This window comes from Engystomops pustulosus, chromosome 10, assembly GCF_040894005.1.
Source record: "Engystomops pustulosus chromosome 10, aEngPut4.maternal, whole genome shotgun sequence".
NCBI lineage: Eukaryota > Metazoa > Chordata > Amphibia > Anura > Leptodactylidae > Engystomops > Engystomops pustulosus.
In genome coordinates, this window is record NC_092420.1 from 95,120,038 (window position 1) to 95,134,161 (window position 14,124).

Below are 14,124 nucleotides of genomic sequence, written 5' to 3' on the forward strand. Positions count from 1 at the left end.
CATAGTTAGAAATGCAGGTAAAGATCCAGTTCACTGCCTGTATGTCACGTTCTGTAGCTCACAGAACCACAAGCCTGATGTGATCTGAAATATGAGATTCTTAACTTTAATATGACACCAGTAGCTTGATAGGGGCTTCTGAAGTGACATTAACCCTGCAGCCTCTAACCCTGACTCATCTCATGTGAAAATGAGGTGTAAAAGTCTTTTTTGCCTGACTTTGGGGGATTTTTTTTTGTATGTGAATGAGTAAGATTTCAAATAAAAGATTGAACTCTAGAAAGGAAATTTCATCCCCAACCCGGGTGGGGTCGGAGTTTAGTGGGGTAAAACCTTGGTACAGGTTCCCTTTAAAGGGGGCAAAGGATGTGGTTGCATTTCGACCATAAGATATGTATTACCCCATTTAAAAAGACCCGTACAATAAATGACACTATAGTCGGGGGCCTGGTATAGATTTTGTATTGAGGTCCAGTAGATTCAGGTTGCACCTTTGGTCCGGCCCCCAGGGTCTCCAGGGAGGGGTGGCCTACTAAGCATCATCCCAATAGCACCCCCTACAGGAGGAACGTGGTATTACAAGGAAGCTACTAAGGTGAATGGTTGTCTAGGTAAAACAAAGACGTCTTGAATCTCCCAGAATCCGAGACACTGGGATCAAGGAAGTCAGAGGAATCCAAAAACACCACATTTTTTAAGGAGCTTAGAGGTAAAACACTGCACCCAACCACCTCATGCACCAGTTCTAGTAAATGTGCTCCATGGTGAGGAGGGATATGATGGATCTTCCTGGGCCGGCACCAATGCATCAATGTCTATGGGAGGATTCTTAGCGCCCCCTTCAGGGTAATGAGAGAAGTGCGCACTGGTTTTGTGAGTTTTTGGATCTGCTTTATTTCTGGTTATCAGCCTGACCTCGTCTTATTTTCTCTCCGTCTGCCCAGGAAACCACGTTGTGTCTCCAGGAGCCCCCGTAGGGAGTAACCTCACGTCACAGGCTGCCCGTGACCTTGGCCTTCCAGAGGGGATCGCTGTGGCCGCTTCCCTCATTGACGCTCATGCCGGGGGGCTCGGTAAGTGTGGCCAAAAAATGGGAAATTACACAAAGCTTTTCCAAAGTCATCACTGCTGTTCCTCATGTGTCAGGATGTGATAAAATGCAGCCAGAAAGTCAGGAGAACGGGGACGTGTCCCCCTATGTACAGCGCGGGGCCAGCACTGCTACATCACGGCACAGGGCATCCGATATAAGGACAAGGTCTGCTCTATTTGTAATATTTGGTTAAAAAAATAAATTATAAATATAACAATTAAAAAGTCATAATTCTCCACTGAAGAGCAGATTGCAGTCATTGAGCTGCTTAACTTTGCCAAAGTTTTAAGCAGGACCCTGGTTTTCCCCATCCGGACTCCTCGGGGGTGGGTCTTCTGTGTTCAACAAATCAATGGGGTCTATCAAGGAATATCCCATTTCTACAGAATATCCCAAGTCGGCCATACATGACATCCTATCTGATAGATGTTGTATCATTGTAGACTTAGATACTCGGACGTACCCAGCAGACCGTACCACACATGGTAACTTAGATACACCAGCTCAGCTGAGAGTGTCAGACTCGTTAAAACGATGAGATTAGATCCAGCAGAGCAGTATCCCATATAATTAACTTAGATAAACAGCACAAATGCACAATGTATCAAATAGGAAATAGGGGAGTGTCAAATATAATAGACTTAGATACATCAACACACCTGACAGTATCACACTCCATAGGCTTAGATACACAGCCCAGTGTCCCATCTTGTAGGCTTATTCGCAGCAGGACAACTCATAATTGTCCTAGATATAGAAACACAGCAGGCGGTATCACACCTGTTAGGCTTAGATACAACGGTGAGCATAGATATTGCTGCAGAGTATCACACATGATCATCTGATATAGATTCAGGGGTGTAACTAGAGTTGATTTGGCCGCATAGTATTATTTTAGCGGGGGTCCCCCAAACTGTACTCTGTGATGTGCAAATATATAATATACAGATACACCTCAAATAAATCTAATTTAGTGCCGTAACCCCATCCTGTTAGTGGCCCAGATAGTATAATGCCCCCCTTACAAGAGACTAGAGTAATTCATTAGGAGGATTCCCAACATATTCTCAAATCGTGGGGCCAGGGGCATAACTATAGGGGTAGCAGCCATAGCAGCTATGGGGCCCACAGTGTCAGGGGGCCCAGGCAACTGGGGTATTGCATGTGAATATGCTATATGTGATGTGTATATGCTCTAAATGTGTATGCATATGTGATGTGTATATGTTTTATGTATGTGTAAATGATGCATGGGTGCATGTATGTATGTGCATATGTATGGTGTATGTATATTTTTAAGTGGTAAATGGGGCCCCATTCAGAAGTCCACTATGGGGCCCTGCCTCTTCTAGTCATGCCACTGCGTAGGCCGGTGGTGAACCACAGTGTATGTTTATATCGGATGCTCATACTCTGCGTCTATACTATATTCTCATACAGTGAGATGCGTCTTCTGGTTCGGCTCCTCCCCCTGTTAGTGGGAGGAGGCGTGAACATTAGCAGGAGGCAGTGATTGGCTGCTGCTGATGTTCTAGGTGTCTCTATAGAAGGAGAGTTACATAACTGAGGGAGCACCCAAGGTGACGTTCGGCGGAGGCCGCAGATAGATGCCATACATGGGCATCTGCCTCTTCTGTATGTACACCTTGCTTGTCTCCACGTACATGTCTATGGACACCTATGTATGTCTATATACACATACTTATAGATGTTCAGCATCTACATTGGTAAATTTACTGGTATATATGCTTAACATATCCAAAGAAAACCAAAATGCTACCCCAGCCTTAAAGACGCTACAATGACTCCAGTGCACAATTACAATAACGCTTTACATACATTCACATTGACACATTCACCTGCTTCTTCAGCGTTACAGACAGGGGGTCATTCCCTACCAGGAAGCAGATAAAGGTGAAGGGGATTACTGATAGGATAAAGTAGCTGGAGACACATGAAAGTCACCTGGGGGGCTGAGGCCCGGGGTCCTGCCTGTGTTTTCCAGCTGCTGATTCCTCCTTCACACTCTCTCCCCCTCCTCTGACTACAGCACACAACAGCATTACACAGGGGGAGACACTGTACAGGAAGCTGCAGAGTGGGCGGGGCTATCTGTGTACAGTGAAGCCTGGATGCTGCTCCAGAGGAAGAAGGATCCCGGAGGAGGCTTCAGCAGGTAATACAAGTTTGCCAGGTATTCACTCATATTATCTGCTGACACCGAGCGGCCCCTCACTGTGGGTACAGGGCTAGTTCCACTGCTGGATACATTGGCTCAGTAGATTGTATCTCATATTTAAAACTTAGATACCTTGGCTCAGTATCACACATGTTAGGGTTAGATGCAGATAGCTACAATAAGGTATATGGGGGGCACGGTGGCTGAGTGGGTAGCACTTCTGCCTTGCAGCACTGGAGTTCTGGGTTCGAGTCCCACCGAGGTCAACATCTGCAAAGAGTTTGTATGTTTCCTCCAGGTCCTCTGGTTTCCTCCCACACTCCAAAACATACTAGTAGGTTGTTTAGATTGTGAGCCCAATGGGGACAGGGACCAATTTGGCTTTGTGCAGCGCTGCGTAATCTGTAGGCACTATATAAATAAAGAATTATTATTATACATCATATATTTAGATACAGCAGCTCAGCAGATGTTGACAGTATCACACATTACAGGCTTAGATACACTTCGAACCCTGCATTATGTAAAATTCTGCGGCACAATGTTTCATGTCGGGGAAGTCCTCCATCCAGACTCCTGTCCCATAACATTGCTGGGAATGTAGTGAGATGAATTCTCCCCTGTGGGACCCTCGCTGAGTCTGGGGTCTGCCGGGCTGAGGAGGTGCTGACAGCCTCAGGAAATGCTTAAATTGCAACCATTTTCCAATAACATGCGTGAGGCGAGCGCGGTGCAGCGGCAGGTACACACTGGCCCCATAGTCTGCGCACAATCACCTCGCAGCTGCTTTTTGGGGCTCGTGTCGCAGTTAATCAGGTTTTCGGCCACAGCTGTTAAACAACTGCTTCTCCATATTAATTGGGGTTATAAAGCGCCTGCTTATACAGCTGCCTCATTAACCGCGCTGCGCCATTGTACGGAATTACAGTCACCAGAGGGTCAGCAACGAGGCCAGGGGGACAGGGGTGCAGGTGGGGTCACGGCAGGAGGAAGAGGCTGTGTTACAGATAAAGTGTAGAAGAGGGAAATACTCTAAACCTTGTGCAGTGATGATATATCAGTAGCACATTCTAGAAGTTTGTGATCAGTGGGGTCCAAACTGTGAGACCCCCACAATGTCCTGGAGGTGGATAGCAATGTAGCAATCTAAGGGTGATGCCACACATGGCATTTTGAACCCGTTTTGGTCCATTTTTAAGCAGTCGGTTAAAAAAATCCATGCGTTTTTTGAAAACGCATCCGTTTTTGACAGGTTTTACCAATTATCTTAATTAAAACTGGTCAAAAACGGATGCGTTTTCAAAAAAGGGACTGCTTAAAAACGGACCAAAAACAGTTCAAAACATGTGTGGCATCATCCCAACCCTGTACATAGTCCTGTTCTTAGCTGAGATGTGGATAGATCCAGTCTGGACAATGCTCTGTGAGCTGTAGAGCCTGGACTACGGACTGATACATTGTAGCAAACCTACATACGGTACTTCTCTAGTGTAAGGGGAGGATACTATTGTACCAAGTCTAGGCAATGCTCTTTGAGCTTTACAGCTTGAACTCAAGACTGATACACTGTAACAAACCTGCAGTCCTGCTCGCAGTCGAGATGTGGACACTTGTAATATGGACAATGCTCTATGAGCTTTAGAGACATTCTAGTAAATTTGACACTATCTAGTCCACGTCTTTATATAAGAAATGGATGCAGTTGTATCAAAAATGGAAATGTAAAAAATGTGTTTAGCTTTACAGGTTGAGCTCAAGACTTGACACACTGTAACAAACCTGTTCAGACTGATACATAGTAACAAAACAGTACAGTACCTGCTCTCTGCTGAGAAGTCTTCACTGTTGTATCCAGACAATGCTCTGTGAGAGGCCTGTTGCCCACAAGCGAGTTCTGCCCAATGATTTGAGGATCCGTCCTGGGAATCCTGTAAGTGTAAATTTATGGGCTCATGGGCAACGAACTTTAGACTGATACATTGTAGCAAACTAACAGCATGATCTATGCAGCTGCTCATCTGTTCAGATGCAGAAATCTCCTTGCTAGTTTGCTACAATGGATGAGCAGTTGAGCTCACAGAGCATTGTCCAGACTGGTCTCCACAGGAGTCACTGACTCTGAATGGAAACATTAAAAAGCAGGAGCACCCCTTTAACAATGATGTTATTATCATTTATAAAACTGATAACAGGAAGTGCGCCATATTAATCACTATCATTGACCACAAATCGCAAACAACTAAACGCTCAACGAAACGTAACAACCAATGTGGCCGTTATATAGATGTCGATATCTCCATAAGAAGAGGAAATAGAGTGACTGAACCCCCACATCTTCTGTATCTGCTGATGTACGGGCAATTTTCAGCTTTGGGTGGAGAATCCCTTAAAATTTGTATTTTTATATATTTTTGATTATTTTCACTTTTTGTGAGTCTCTTATGTGATCGTCTCCTTGTGCTTGTCAATCAGGAGTGATCGGTGCCGACCTGAGCGGATACAACCTGCCGTGTGAAGATGAGCCAATCACGTCCCGGCTGGCGCTGATCTGCGGAACGTCCTCCTGCCATATGGCGGTCAGTATCCCCGCGTCCTCGGATCACCTCTCACAAGACGCTGCAGAGACATCTCCACAGTTTACAAAATGTGATGTTTATGTCTGTGCGGACGGGTGTGAACACAAATGGGGCGTGACGCCCGCTGTCCTGAGCCGCCGGGGACAAGGAAGGACACAGACACAGCAAAACCTCAGAACTGCGGCTTCTAGTGAAAACCCAACCTCAGGGTCCAGATACATCAGAGACCAGACCAGTACCAGGATTCTTAAAGGGAAGGTATCAGCAGTAACCATAAAACGCTGCACAAGTTCTAGGTGTATGATAGTAGCAGCAAGATTGTGACAAACTGATTGTAGCTTCTCCATGTGCACTAGAGGTGTATCCTCACACTGCTGTGCACTTACCTCTCTGCATACAGCTGCTCCCTACACCTTGCTCTGTGTTAAAAGTTGCAGTAGTAACTTAGAACAGAAAGGAGATGCTATGGGTCTGCCCAGTGCAGGGACAGCCACCCCCCCCCCCCCCCCCAGTGCACTTGCGAAGCTACAATCCTGGAATATATATCCATATATAACAGTCCTGCTTCTACTAATAACATACATTAAATGTTAAAGATTACTCATCTCTTCAAGGGCACTTCCTAACAACTTGCGCACAGCACACAGAGCACAATAATTTAAGCCCGTTTCTTCCATGGGGTGTAGTGGGCAAAAGGGGAATCTCAATCTGCCCCCAGTAAAAAAAATAATTACTCACCTCTCGGCTACCTATATACTGGTGGGTTTGGCTGCAATGTCCTGGGAATACCTATATACTGGGAATATAGACTTCAGTGTGCTGGGGCTACCTATATATTGGGAGAGATGCTGTATTGTGCTGAGGCTACCTATATACTGGGGGGCAGCAGTGGGCTGGGGCTACCTATATAATAGGGGGCCGCTATGGGCTGGGGCTATCTATATACTGGGGGGCAGCAGTGGGCTGGGGCTACCTATATACTAGGGGACCGCAGTGGGCTGGGGCTACCTATATACTAGGGGACCGCAGTGGGCTGGGGCTACCTATATACTAGGGGACAGCAGTGGGCTGGGGCTACCTATATACTAGGGGACCGCAGTGGGCTGGGGCTACCTATATACTGGGGGGCCGCAGTGGGCTGGGGCTACCTATATACTGGGGGGCCGCAGTGGGCTGGGGCTACCTATATACTGGGGGGCAGCAGTGGGCTGGGGCTACCTATATACTAGGGGGCAGCAGTGGGCTGGGGCTACCTATATACTAGGGGGCAGCAGTGGGCTGGGGCTACCTATATACTAGGGGGCAGCAGTGGGCTGGGGCTACCTATATACTAGGGGGCCGCAGTGGGCTGGGGCTATCTATATACTGGGGGGCAGCAGTGGGCTGGGGCTACCTATATACTAGAGGACCGCAGTGGGCTGGGGCTATCTATATACTGGGGGGCAGCAGTGGGCTGGGGCTACCTACATACTAGGGGGCAGCAGTGAGCTGGGGCTACCTATATACTAGGGGACCGCAGTGAGCTGGGGCTACCTATATACTAGGGGACCGCAGTGGGCTGGGGCTATCTATATACTGGAGGGGCCGCAGTGGGCTGGGGCTATCTATATAGTGGGGGGCAGCAGTGGGCTGGGGCTACCTATATACTGGGTGGCAGTACTGGGAGTACTGCGAGAACAATGTATAAGGTAACATAGTGGGATAGTGCAGCGTACACTACAATCCATACATAAATGAATATTTTTAATTTGTGGGGGCTGTTTAATGCTAAAACCAGGGTGCATTGTATATATTTCAATAACCTCGAGGGGGTGGGCAATTTTTTGAGATTTTCCTCGGTGAGGAAACACCCTCAGTGCACTTGGAGAAACTATAATCCTGGAATATAGAACCATATATCACAGTCCTGCTGCTACTAACAGCATACACAAAGGTCTGATTACACATCTCTCCAGTGTGCGGCTTTGTATGATCAATCTCTATGAGGTACCAGGTGCAACAAATGGATGAGTTCCAACCATTTTTATCCCCTGCGGGGTAATTAACAGCAGCTAGTAGTTCCCTAGCATTATGTATGTCACCCAGCTTTCCAAGGATCAGATATAGGTTTAGCTCATACAGTGATGCCCTCCCCACCCCCTGCCTGTCCTGGCAGCGGAGCGGGTGCTGATCCTTCCCGTCTGTCATTACCTGAGGATTAACAACATGTTAAAATCTGCTTCCAGGATGATAAAATCATTAGTGGCCCCGTAGGACGCATCCACTTAAAGGGGAAGGTGTGGATTGTGTTATTGTATCTGTAATTGTAATATAACATCTCTGCTTCCAGTCAAGGAATTTACATTTGTAACAAACCTGCCCCCATCGGTCCCTTAGTTATGCTCATTTTCACAGTTACTGACAGCAAGCAGAGATCTTACAAATCTTTAAGTCTGTATAGCAGACGTAAGAAAATAAGAGTAACCATGGACTTCCCCTTAAAGAAACATTGTTGCCACCATGTGTACATTGGGGTGTGACAGAGGCTGGTGGGCGCGGTGCCGCCTCCTGGGTATCTGTATATTTTGTCTTGCCGCGGTGCGGTGATGAAGACGGGATTGTCCCGCAGCAGATTCCTAGACATGACTGAGAGTCACCTAAGCGTGTCCGCGCTAATTGTAATTACCAGGGGTCCGTGCGTGGCGAGCGTCTGCGGGGATTTGCGTTCCGCCATGTGGAACGTCCTACCGAGTGCTCACAGCCAGCGACTATTTGTACAGGGAATGGCGCATCGTATTAATCACCCGTAACTTATCCTAAAGATTTCACGTTACGTCTCCGGATCCTGCAGATGGTCGCACCCTATGAAAAGATCCCTGTGTGAGCGGACGGAATATCTGCCATGTCCGGGAGATGTTTATATTCTCATATAGAAGCCGCACATTCACATCCGGCTTATAGCTCCCTCATTATACCGCCATATGGTGCGTCACTGCTCCGGGGAGTAGATATGTTGCAGACCCAAGACTGGCACCAGCACTTACAGGGGAAAGCTGGGTGGCACACATTAAGAAGAAAGATATTTGGGTTGGACTAATCATTGAGGTTTTCAGCCAAAATACAGTCTACGAGATCCTAGTAACATAATAATACTGCTCCGATGTACAGAGTATGGGAAGCGTTTATTATTATTCTTCATTTCTGAGCAAAGCTTACCCTGTACTGATCCTGAGTTACATCTTGTATTATACCCCAGAGCTGCACTCACTATTCTGCTGCTGGTGCAGTCACTGTGTACATACATGACATTACTTATCCTGTACTGATCCTGAGTTACATCCTGTATTATACCCCATAGCTGCACTCACTATTCTGCTGCTGGTGCAGTCACTGTGTACATACATGACATTACTTATCCTGTACTGATCCTGAGTTACATCCTGTATTATACCCCATAGCTGCACTCACTATTCTGCTGCTGGTGCAGTCACTGTGTACATACATGACATTACTTATCCTGTACTGATCCTGAGTTACATCCTGTATTATACTCCAGAGCTGCACTCACTATTCTGCTGCTGGTGCAGTCACTGTGTATATACATGACATTACTTATCCTGTACTGATCCTGAGTTACATCCTGTATTATACCCCAGAGCTGTACTCACTATTCTGCTGCTGGTGCAATCACTGTGTACATACATGACATTACTTATCCTGTACTGATCCTGAGTTACATCTTGTATTATACCCCAGAGCTGCACTCACTATTCTGCTGCTGGTGCAGTCACTGTGTATATACATGACATTACTTATCCTGTACTGATCCTGAGTTACATCCTGTATTATACCCCAGAGCTGTACTCACTATTCTGCTGCTGGTGCAATCACTGTGTACATACATGACATTACTTATCCTGTACTGATCCTGAGTTACATCTTGTATTATACCCCAGAGCTGCACTCACTATTCTGCTGCTGGTGCAATCACTGTGTACATACATGACATTACTTATCCTGTACTGATCCTGAGTTACATCCTTATTATACTCCAGAGCTGCACTCACTATTCTGCTGCTGGTGCAGTCACTGTGTACATACATGACATTACTTATCCTGTTCTGATCCTGAGTTACATCCTGTATTATACTCCAGAGCTGCACTCACTATTCTGCTGCTGGTGCAGTCACTGTGTACATACATGACATTACTTATCCTGTACTGATCCTGAGTTACATCCTGTAAATCTTTTATTTTATATATAAAAATGAAAACCATTACAACAATAAACATAAATAAAGCCATAACTTCTGGCAAAACAAAACAATAACACAAACTAAAAGAGACTTATGAAAATCTCCTGGCCCAGCCACACACACACACCACACAATCAGCATTATAAAACAAAACCTTCACCCAATCCCACCACCTAATTTTTTTTTTTTTTTTTTCTATTTTTTATACAATTTTTTTTTTTTTCCATAAATAACTAAAGAATACACAGCAAAAAAAAAAAAGACAAACAGGAAATAAAAACATTAAATATAACTAACTAAATCCCACGCCCATCACCCTCCCACCCAGACACTGGTCTAACGTCCAAAGTTCGCGCTATATAGTCCAGACCAGTGCCCAGGATCATATTGTCCAAATCCCGTCCACCCCCCTCCCAACCTAACACCCTAACACCAACACCCCAAAACCAACCAAGCTATATACACATTAACTATAACTACATAAATACACACTGTACACAAGATACAAACACATTAAACATATCAACATATAACAAACCAACCACATAAAGCCCAGGTTCGGCTCCTGCAAGCCCTACATCTCTATAACCTCAGATACAAAACAAAAATCTACAGTGTCAGCTTCAGCCCAACACCAGGAGAGGAGATGACAGACTAAGGGAGACTAAAGGAGAACCCCCTCCAAAGGAGAGAGGCCCTCCCCGTGCCCAGCCTCATATACTCCAGAGAGCGCACCTTCACCAGGTCACCCAGAATGTTCCTAACCACCTCATCCACCGGGAGGATTTTACGCTGCGTCGATACTAAACACCGTGCGTTCCACGTGTGGTACCTGACCACTAGACTAACTAGGAATAACGTGCAGCGGTCCCGGCCACCCAGGCCTCTGAATGCTCCATAGGCCCACTCCGCATAGGAGAGACCGGCCAACCCGGGCCAATGGATGGAAGCGCCCACCCGGTTGTACACCTCTGTGTTAAAGGGGCACTGAAGCAGGAAGTGGTCCATGCTCTCCAGCAGACCACCGCACTCCTCCCGGGGACAACCCCTTTCCTCAGAGCTCCTACAATTCAGATTGTCCCTCACACACAGCTTTCCATGGAAGCAGCGCCAAGTCACGTCCCAAAACTTCAAGGGGATCCGGATGGAATTCAATAAACTCAAACCCACCCCCAGATCCCGACTTGGGCAATCCCTGAGGGCCAGAGGCTTCTGGAAATGGGTCAACAGAACCCTTTTGTCAAGGAGTTTCCTCGACATGGTCCTGATCTCCCACATTCCCAGACCCCACCGGCGAATCACCTTCAGAACCGGGGTAGCGTAAGCCGGAAGATGCCCATGTGGTGTACGGAGATCCTTCACTCGCCCTCCTGTCTCCCATTCCTGGAAGAAAGGCCGAAACCATCCCCTGCAGGAGTATACCCACGGAGGAGCCCTCTCTTTCCAGAGGTTTGCTACATTGATCTTAAGAAAGGTATTCACTAGGAACACCACAGGGTTGACCATACACAACCCTCCTTGTCTCCTCGTGCGGTAAGTAACCTCCCTCTTGATTAGGTTCAGCCTATTCCCCCATAACAGCTGGAAGAACAGACTGTACACCCGAGTCCAGAGGGGTTCTGGCAACATGCACACACTGCCCAGATATATCAGCAATGGGAGCAGGTAAGTTTTAATCAAGTTCACCCTTTCCCTGAGGGTCAAAGACCAACCCTTCCACTGGTCCACCCTCTGAGCGGCGATCTTAAGCCTGCCATCCCAGTTTTGCATGGGGTAATCCCCCTGGCCAAATTCGATGCCGAGAACTTTGGCAGAGTCTTGGGGCCCTGGAAGAGTGTCCGGGAGATCAAAGCCTGGATCCCCCTCTCCCAGCCAGAGACTCTCACACTTATCCCGGTTGATCTTGGACCCAGAAGCCTCTGAGTAGCGGTCAACCTCTGACATCACCCATTGCGCCTCCCCTCTCGAGGACACAAAAACGGTGACATCATCAGCGTACGCTACCACCCTTAGAGTGGCTTCCGGTGCCGCCTGGTCCATCCCGACTCCCACCAACGGCCCACGATCAACCCTCCTAAGGAATGGGTCAATCGCGAACACGTATAAAAGTGGGCTCAGAGGACAACCCTGGCGAACACCAGACCCGACCTCAAAAGAGCGGCCAATCCAACCGTTCACAAGCGGGAAACTCTCTGCCCCTGCATACAAAACTTTCAGCCAATTGACAAACTCCCCCGGCAGGCCATACCTCAGAAGGACAGACCAGAGGTACTCGTGGTCAACCCGATCAAACGCTTTTGCCTGATCCAAGGACAGCAAGTACCCCTTCCAGTTACCAGCCCTGCCCTGCTCCACTGCCTCCCGAACACAAAGCACAGCACTAAATGTACTGCGGCCTGGAAAAGAGCAGTGCTGGGTCCCCGAAAGGAGCCGGGGCGCAAACTGCACCAGCCGATTAAACAGCACCTTTGCCAAAACCTTTCTGTCCGTATTGAGAAGCGCTATGGGACGCCAGTTCTCAATACGAGATCGGTCCTTACCCTTTGACAGGATGATCAGGGCAGACCTCCTCATTGACTTCGGCAGAGCGCCCGAGGAAAGACACTCATTGAATACCTCAGTCAAGAGGGGAACCAAGGCGTCCTTAAAGGTCTTATAGAACTCAGATGTTAAGCCATCCGGACCTGGCGATTTCTTGAGGGCGAGCCCTTCAATCGCCAGGCTGACTTCCTCTTCCCTGATCATCTCTGTCAAAACATCAAGAGAGGGGTCTACTCCTGGCTCAGGGACAGTTTCAGCCAGGAAAGCCGACATCACATCCCGATCTAGATCCTTCCTGCCCAAGAGGTGCGAGTAGAAGGATCTGACGACCTCCAGAATCCCTGATCTGGACCTTTTCAGGGATCCCGTACTGTCAACCAGTCCCGTGACAACTTTACCATTCACTGACATCTTGCAGTTTCTGTAAGGGTCGGGCGAGCGGTATTTCCCGTAATCCCTCTCAAAAACCAAAGATGCGTGTCTATCGTACTGACACCTCTTCAGCAAGGATTTCACTCTGGAGATGTCCTCACGACCACCCCCAGTCGAGACGAGATGCTCGAGTTTCCTCCTCAGGCCCTGATACAGGCGGTACCTGTCCAGGCTCCTGAGGCTCGAGAGCTGGCGGAAGAATCTCGCCACCCTTTTCTTGAGCATCTCCCACCACTCTGACTTACTGCTACAAAGGCCCAGCAATGGTACCTGGCTCTGAAGAAAGTCCTCAAAGGATTGTCTTATCTCTGCTTCTTCCAGGAGAGACGAATTGAGCTTCCAGTAGCCTCTTCCCATCCGGGGGGTCTCTGTAACATTCAGAGAAAACAAAATTAGACAGTGGTCGGAGAACTCCACCTCAACAACGGACACTGCTGAAGAAATGGCTTCCTCCTTTAAATAAAACCTGTCTATTCTAGACCTGCAGCTACCCCTATAATAGGTGAACCCCGCGTGGCCTGGGGTGTGCCGGATGTGGACATCCACCAGGCGAGCCTCACTAGCTATGCTATTAAGAGCGACGCTATCATAAGTCAGCTTGTCTCTGGAACCTCCCCTATCCTGGGACCTCGTGACAGCATTGAAGTCCCCTCCAAAGACCACCTGCCGACTTGTAAAAAGGTAGGGCTTGATCCTCATAAAGAGACACTTCCTGTCCCACTTGGACTGGGGACCATAGATGTTAATTAGGCGCAGTTCTTGTCCCTTCATGAGGACATCCAGGATCAGGCACCTCCCCATTTCTAACTCAATAACTCGTCGGCATTCTACCGGCGCGGTAAAAAGGACCGCCACTCCGCTATACGGCTCGGCCGCAAGAGACCAATAGGAAGGCCCGTGTCTCCATTCCCTCTTAGCTTTAAACACGGCCGCCAAATCTGGCAGCCTGGTCTCCTGCAAAAATAAAATGTCGGCTTCAACACGGCCGAGAAAATCAAAGGCCGCAAATCTAGCCGCATCAGACTTAATGCTGGCGACATTAATGGACGCCAGCGTCAACGGAGTGGG

The 14,124-nt window shown here is 47.7% G+C and overlaps 1 protein-coding gene across 6 annotated transcripts in view; it reads left to right on the forward strand.

The window, feature by feature from the left end:
• FGGY (FGGY carbohydrate kinase domain containing) overlaps nucleotides 1-14,124 on the forward strand; it is a 356,370-nt gene that overhangs the window by 277,011 nt on the left and 65,235 nt on the right. For all 6 annotated transcript variants that reach the window (XR_011850140.1, XM_072126729.1, XM_072126726.1 and 3 more), the window contains 2 exons: nucleotides 945-1,073; nucleotides 5,745-5,848. Coding sequence is in view for 5 of the 6 variants with exons in the window: in XM_072126729.1 (XP_071982830.1) it covers nucleotides 945-1,073; nucleotides 5,745-5,848 (233 nt within the window). In the remaining variant the exon portion in view is untranslated. The remainder of the gene's footprint in view (nucleotides 1-944; nucleotides 1,074-5,744; nucleotides 5,849-14,124) is intronic.